Source organism: Balaenoptera ricei, chromosome 20, assembly GCF_028023285.1.
Source record: "Balaenoptera ricei isolate mBalRic1 chromosome 20, mBalRic1.hap2, whole genome shotgun sequence".
Taxonomy (NCBI): domain Eukaryota; kingdom Metazoa; phylum Chordata; class Mammalia; order Artiodactyla; family Balaenopteridae; genus Balaenoptera; species Balaenoptera ricei.
In genome coordinates this window covers 24,903,054-24,910,695 of record NC_082658.1, presented here as the reverse complement: position 1 = coordinate 24,910,695, position 7,642 = coordinate 24,903,054, and the positions used below count along the sequence as shown (strand labels likewise).

Sequence of the window (7,642 nt, the reverse complement as noted above, 5' to 3'; positions counted from 1 at the left end):
GCCTCAGCAACCTGATGGATTCTGGGGCTTTCCTTCCCCGACTTCTGTAAATTAAAACAACCGGGAAGGGAAATGTTGCCCAAGGTAAAGATGAGAACCGTTAACTTCAACTGTCGGGCTTCTGCCCCGAACAGGAATGGCTACCCACGCCTACAAAGGGTGCCATTCCCCTAACTAAACACTGCTCACCCCGGTTTCCACCATCGGTGTCACTTCCTGACCAAGTCCAAAATGGCGCTCAGTAGCCTCACCAGAGGAACGAACCTCCCAGCATGCTCTCTGACCCGTAACGTCAGGTGACGGGAACCCCAGCCGGAAGTAGAGGAAAAAGCGCCTCAGCCCGCGGCGCCTGCGCAGAAGGCTGTAGACGCTGTGAAGCAGGAGGCACTTGAGATCGTACGCAGGATTGGGACTGCTACAGAGGCCGCCACGGAGCCCGCCGGAGCCACCGTTCCTACTGCTGCTGCCGCCGCTGCCCGAATCGGAACCGTCGGGCCGCAGCCGCCGGCAATGCCGCGAAGGAAGGTGAGAGGAACGGGACAGGAGGGATGGCGGGTTTCTAAGGACAGTCTTTTGAGCAACGTGACGCAGTTGGCCACGCCTCACAGTGGTTGGTTTCCAACTTCCCGCTACCCCGAACCTAGCTCAGCAACCCTCTCTTCTGTCCATACCCAACAGAAAAATGTGGGCCCGATCCTGGCCTCGGCCTATGCTTGCAACTATTCCCGCCCTCTGCTTGCCTGGCTCGGAGACGTTCTTCTCGTTAATTGGTCGCTGAAACGTCTAGAAGCATATTGATTGGCTGGTGACACCGCCCATTTGGGCTCAACGGTCACCTCCCCGCGTGTGGGGGCGGTGTCTGGGCCCGGCCCCACCGCTCTCCGACTGGCGGTAGAGAACGATCCCTTTTCTCTTGATTGGCTGGGCTTGGCAGTCTGTCCTGTGGGGGCGCGGTTTAGCGGGGCCGCGATTGGGTGGCACGAATCCCCCTCCCTTCCGTCTGGAGATGCTCATAGGAGGAGAGGCGGGGTTTTGGAGCATCCTTCCTTTCCCCGCGGGGGACACAACAAAGCAGAGGACTGGGTGGTGGAGAACCAGCGCCCACTCCTAAGGGATCTCACTCTGGCCATTTGCTCCTAAGCTGTAATTATTCCTTGTTTCCTTAGTTGGACAGAGCCTAGAAAATGCAGTTCGTAAAATCAGAAACTTTGTAGAATTAGATGGGACTTATGAGATCACCTAAGGACACTCCCATCCCTTCTTTTCTCAGCTAAACAGAGGCTTATTGGAGTGCCCCAAGCTCCTCAATTAGGCAATGGCAGAGCCAGGACTACAGAAAAAATCTAATTCAGTTCAACAAACGTTTATTGACTACTTGCTACGTGCTGGTTGCTGGGGATTCAGAAATTAATTAGACGTGATCTCTGGCTTAAGGAAATCAGAGTCTGATGGGGAAAACAGACAAATAAATAACTGTAGAAGGATCTAGTAAATTCTCTACTTGGCAGTAATATACAAAGCTTAATGTCAAGGAAGTGGGAGAGCAATTAAGTCTGTTCTGGAATAAGATGGCAAGTAGATTGGTGAAAGCCAGAGAGAAGAACTGAGTTCCACGGTCAAGCCAGGAAGGGATGGTCAGAGATGATCAGAGATTCAGATATCTGGGTAATTGGACTAGATGACCTTTAAGATTCCCCTTTTAGTCTATCAATTTTCTGTGACTCTCTCTGGGGCCTCCAATCATTATCTGGGCAGATTAGACTTGAAATATTTGGAAAGTTGGGTGGTATTCTTGTTCATTTCTGCAGAAATGTTTCTCTTCACAGAGACTTTCAAATATTTACACTTTTTAATGTCTCCTAAAATGACGTACATTGATAGGTGGTATTTATGTTAAGGCTCACCAAATGCAGGAATAGTACTGGTGCCTTGGAATAGGCCCACAGTCCCCTTTCTGCAATTCCCAAATACAAAGAGCTCTTGAAAATGTAAATTTTTTAGTAACTTATTTGGTGGCAAAACCTGTCCTAAACTGTCCTGAGTTTTCGTGTGTCTCATTTAGTGTGATTGTTTACATATTTTGCTGCAGAAAGGGTGTTATTTGCAGGATATATGCAAAGTATTCCCTTTCCAAAAATCTAAAAAGTTATGAATTCTAAACACAGCTGGTCCTAAGGGTTTTGAATAAAGAATTGGGGACTTGTAATTTGAAACTTTGGTGTTTTTTTATTTTTTAGCAAATACATTTCTCTTTCTGGTTTAGTAAAAGGTATAGTGTTAATGCTCAGTTGATAAAAGTTATCTTTATGGTTAATCATGCCTCAGGAGGCTAACAATTGACAATTATTAATTGAAAAGATGATTTTTTAAAACTTTTTGTTTTTGCATACCTATGCATCTTCATGTGCAAGCCGCTCCCCCCCCACCCCCCGCCCCGTTCTTAAAGCACTTTTGCCATTCATGTGGAGAAACTTCAAAAGTAGATAAGAAAGAAGAATGTTACTCTTTTTCTCCTTAAGTTCTTTTGGGATCAGAGTTGTGGACCATGACATTTTGAATTAGTGTGTAGTTTTAAAAAATGTAATTGTTGTTCATGGAGACTTTGTACACAAGCTACTCTGAATTTCAATGGGGTCTAGTGATAACATTTTTCTCATTACCCTGGACTTTCTGTAAGGACATGGTTATGTCAACCAGACTGTTTTGAGTAGAATACTTTCCAGTTTGTGGTACTGACCTCCAGATGGACTTGTTTCAGAATTAACGATAATACAGTAAGAATTCTCTTTATGTGTTTATTTAATAAGGGTGCATTATTTGTAGATTGTTTCATTTAAATGCTCTAAATAAAGGAAAGTTGGCTGTGGAATCCTTTCTTAGGTTTGAACTTGGTGTTTTCAGTATCACAGTTCGTTTTTTTTCCAGTGTTAATTCAAACCCACAGAGTAAATGTTTCTGTGCTAATGTTTGGATCTATGGTGTTACAGAGGAATGCAGGCAGTAGTTCAGATGGAACCGAAGATTCCGATTTTTCTACAGATCTCGAGCACACAGACAGTTCAGAGAGTGATGGCACATCCCGGCGATCTGCCCGAGTCACCCGCTCCTCAGCCCGACTAAGCCAGAGTTCCCAAGGTAAAAGGCGGCTTCCTTCTTCCTGACCACACCTCACAGCTGACTGGACATCACATTATGGTGCTAGTTACTGTGGAAACTGGTCCCATGTCTTGATGTTGATGACAGAATCTGGTAAAATGCAGAGTAAACGACTGCGAAGTATCAGGTTTTAAAAAATGGTTCTGTTGGGGGTACTGTCCAATTTGTAGACCCAAAGGAACTATGTCTGGTTTAATAGGTGTGTGACACATGTATATCCTGAGTCATTTAATTTTTTATAGATTAGTTTCCCTATCAGTAAAATGAGAATGCTGTCTTTTCACTTTTGTTAGAATGGTTTAGGCCTAGGGGCTTAAAATAGTCTCTTGAACTTGTTATTATAGGAGGCCCAATACTTTTAAAACCACGTTTAATTCTGTAATATAGTCAAGTACAGGTAATAAATATAAATAGTTGACCTAACTATCTATTGTAAATACCGAGAATTTTGCTTTGGTAGTAAAGAATAGAGAATCTTGGTGTTGGAAGGTTCTCTAGTGCAATTAGCTATCTGGGCTTAGATTTGGAGGGTACCCTTAAACCCTCTTGGCTCTGCTCTGGGATTCCCTGGGGAAGAAGGAAAGTTGTAATGAATACAGAAAGCTGATGATCAACAAGCGATAATAAATTAAGAGGGAAAAATTAGATTAATTATACTTAGAGCGCTTAAACAGTGTTGATTTGGTTAGTGCTTTGTATAAGCATGTTGCAAAATGAGAGAAAAACATCTTTTTTCAAGCAAGAAAGTGGGAACACTCTCTCTCTGCAACTGTTCCTGTATTTATTTATTTATTTTTTTAATTTTTATTTATTTATTTATTTATGGCTGTGTTGGGTCTTTGTTTCTGTGCGGGCTTTCTCTAGTTGTGGCAAGTGGGGGCCACTCTTCATCGCGGTGCACGGGCCTCTCACTATCGCTGTCTCTCTTGTTGCGGAGCACAGGCTCCAGACACGCAGCCTCAGTAATTGTGGCTCACGGGCCTAGTTGCTCCACGGCATGTGGGATCTTCCCAGACCAGGGCTCGAACCCGTGTCCCCTGCATTGGCAGGCAGATTCTCAACCACTGCGCCACCAGGGAAGCCCCTTACTTTATTTTTGAATCTAATGTTTGAGCTGAAGTATAGATGTTGTCTCTTGATTTCTCAACTTTTAAGTTTTTATCTTTTGACATAATGGGAGTATTGATAAATGGCTACTATAATTCAGGTACTATGCTATGTACTGGAATACCATGATACAAAAATCATACTTCTGCCCTCAAGGAGCTCACAGTTTAGTTCGGGATGTAAACTGGTATGGTAATGCATTGTGGAACGGGCTCTGAGAGAGGTTTGCATAGAGTACTGTGGAAGCCCAGATATGGAAATCTTATGGGATCTAGTAGGAATTTACAAGTTGAAAGATGGGAAAGTGTTATTATAGGAAGAGGGTACAGTATATGCAAAGGAATGGGCATAAGTGTTCTTAGAAAGTATAATTGGTCATGCCCTGGACACCTGAAAGTTGTAAATAATTCAAAATAGCTAGGAATTACATGAGCTCTGGGTCTCTTTCTAGTTATACTTTATGACCACTGAGTCGCACAACTCCATGGGGCACTGTTCACAGTGTGGTCCATGTAAGATGACCCTCTCTAAAGCAAAATATAGACTATCAATACATTGTGAATGGAGCCCCGTGGAGGTATGCAAACTGAAAACCTAGCTATGTGCTAACTTTTACACAAGAGTTTGAGAATTTCAGTTTTCTTCTTTGAAGAATCTGTAAGATATACATTTTAGGATTTTTTGTTGATTAAAATATGCTTTAATTTTAGCTCTGAATTTCTTTTATTCCTTTTTTGAGTGTCATCAGAGTGGAGATGAGAAAAGGCTACTGGGTGCTTCAGAATAGATTTCTCTATCCAAAAGAATTTTAAAAGTTGTAGTCTTGCCTTGCCCTTTACGAGTCTAATATTATTTTGCTTCAGGGTATCAGATAGGGTAATCAGGAAGAAAAAAGAGATCCTTAAGGAAAGGAAATATTCGTATATTGATATACCTTTAGTAGTAGAGCATCTGTTTTCTGGTGGGTTAGAGTAAGGGAAGAAAGAGAGGACGTAGCTAATATTTATAAAGCACTAGATTTAGCTACCTAGGGATCGTGTTAGGTGCCTTACATGAATTATTCCACTTATTCTCACACAAAATGTATGAGGAATATGCTACTAGTTTTCCCCCATTTTTTATAGACCAGGAAAGAGGCTTGGAGAGATTAACTTGCCCAAGATGCCACAGCTAGTTAGTATGATGAAGTGGAATTGAATCTCGTTCAGTCTTGATTCCAGAGCCTAAACTATTAATTCCTTGCTGTATTGCATCTCTGTACCTGATCTATTTTGCTTATATTTAGTTCAATAAAATGGATATTTTGAGGATTTGTTGGATTTTTTGAAATATGAAGAGGAGGGCCTACGTGCTAATAAGTCATACCGCTGGGAAATAAAACAGATTTCCTTCTTTTTTCTTTAATTGTTTTATTGTTTTTAAAAATCGGGATCAGATTCCAGTCCTGTTCGAAATTTGCAGTCTTTTGGCACTGAGGAGCCTGCTTATTCTACCAGGAGAGTGACGCGTAGTCAGCAGCAGCCTACCCCAGTGACTCCGAAAAAATACCCTCTTCGGCAGACTCGTTCATCTGGCTCAGAAACTGAGCAAGTGGTTGACTTTTCAGATAGAGGTGAGTGGGTGTGGTATGATTTGGACCCATTACAGAGAGGGTCTAGTCAGTTTCCTCTTAAGGGAGGCTTGGAGCCACTGCAGATAGATAGATGCCCAATACAAAATTCAGCTAGGTGAATGCTGTTTGTCTGATTCCTTTTTTGTGTCTTGCTGAGGTCAAGTTTGGTACTCTAGTACTCTTGAGGTCCAGAGTAGCTGGAGTATATTTGATTGGACCTGCAGTAGGCAAAAGGGACTGGGAACCTCTTACCCACAGATGAAGAAGGCTTAAAGCAGATTTTCTTATAGCCATGCTATAAATAAATCTCTGAATTTCTGAAGAGGAGTGACCCATCAGTAATGGGGAATGGTAAGGTATTGAGGTTGTGATTCAGCAGCCCAAATCAGAGGCCTTAGACCAAAGGCTTTAGGCTTTTAGCCTGCCAACACCCCACGGCATGTGTAACTTCCCCAACCAGGGATGGAACCACCGGCCCCTGCAGTGGAAGCGCAGAGTCTTAACCACTAGACCACCAGGGAAGTCTGGTCAACAAAAAAGTTTTGTTGCCAGTATTTGAAAAAACAAAAGAGTTCATGTAAAAACCTGAGTTATTAGTTTCTTTTAAAAAATGGAAAGCTCTGGGAACATTAGGTGGCCATTCACCACAGTAATAATTGGCTGGAACTGAGTAGTAGTTGTCCCCTTGAGAGGGACAATCAGCTCTCAGTTTGGCCTTGCTCAGCCCCGGTAGGCATTTGGTTTGCAACCCCTGATTTAGAGTTAGTCAGGTCCATTCACACTCTCACACCAAGTCTGTTCAGTGTCATCCAGAAAGAACTATTTTCATTTATCTTCCATCCTGTGTATCTCCTGGAAGGAGAGTGGGGTGGTAATGTTTTTTAAAGATTTATTCCCATCCAGTTTTGATTACCCATGATTTGGGGCTTGGGAGAAACACAGATAAGTAAAATGCATTAGGTAAACTCCAAATGGAATTTTAGTCAGGATTTAAAGTTGCAAAAGAGGAATGATGTTATTAGTTTCTCTTCATTTTCTATTCAGTTTTATGGCAGATAAGTGGCTAGAAGTTACTGGTTAAATCGTAGAAAGAGGATCTTGGAAAGCCCATAAGCTCTTCTGAATATAATAACCCTCTAAATAAAATAAACCCCATTCATGAGTTCTACCAATTGCTTTTACTTTAGAAACTAAAAATACAGCTGATCATGATGAGTCTCCACCTCGAACGCCAACTGGAAACGCCCCTTCTTCTGAGTCTGATATAGACATCTCCAGCCCCAACGTTTCTCACGATGAGAGCATTGCCAAGGACATGTCCTTGAAGGACTCGGGCAGTGATCTCTCTCATCGCCCCAAGCGCCGCCGCTTCCATGAAAGCTACAATTTCAATATGAAGTGTCCTACACCAGGCTGTAACTCCCTAGGTAAGTGTGCCCAAGCCTCATGACACCCTGTGATATGTGGTTCTCTCTCCCTCTGGAATTAGGATCACCCAGAAATGTTTAGTGTTCCATTGCGACTTAGCGTCTTAGGCTCTTCAGTGATCATGCCTCAGAATAACTCTGAATTGCCCGCTTGAATAAAAGCATCTCTGGGACTTCCCTAGTGGCGCAGTGGTTAAGAATCCGCCCGCCATTGCAGGGGACACGGGTTGCAGCCCTGGTCCGGGAAGATCCCACATGCCGCGGAGCACCTAAGCCCGTGCGCCACAACTACTGAGCCTGCGCTCTAGAGCCTGCGAGCCGCAACTGCCGAAGCCTGCGT

General features: G+C 43.2%; 1 protein-coding gene across 5 annotated transcripts in view; it reads left to right on the top strand.

Moving 5' to 3' along the window:
- The first annotated feature begins 328 nt into the window (after positions 1–328).
- KAT7 (lysine acetyltransferase 7) overlaps positions 329–7,642 on the top strand; it is a 31,534-nt gene continuing 24,220 nt past the window's right edge. For 2 of the 5 annotated variants that reach the window (XM_059908824.1, XM_059908823.1), the window contains exons 1-4: positions 329–525; positions 2,988–3,135; positions 5,699–5,875; positions 7,063–7,302. In XM_059908824.1, the coding sequence (XP_059764807.1) occupies positions 511–525; positions 2,988–3,135; positions 5,699–5,875; positions 7,063–7,302 (580 nt within the window). In that variant the 5' untranslated portion in view covers positions 329–510. The remainder of the gene's footprint in view (positions 526–2,987; positions 3,136–5,698; positions 5,876–7,062; positions 7,303–7,642) is intronic. The other 3 variants (XM_059908826.1, XM_059908825.1, XM_059908827.1) reach the window with 2 other exon arrangements.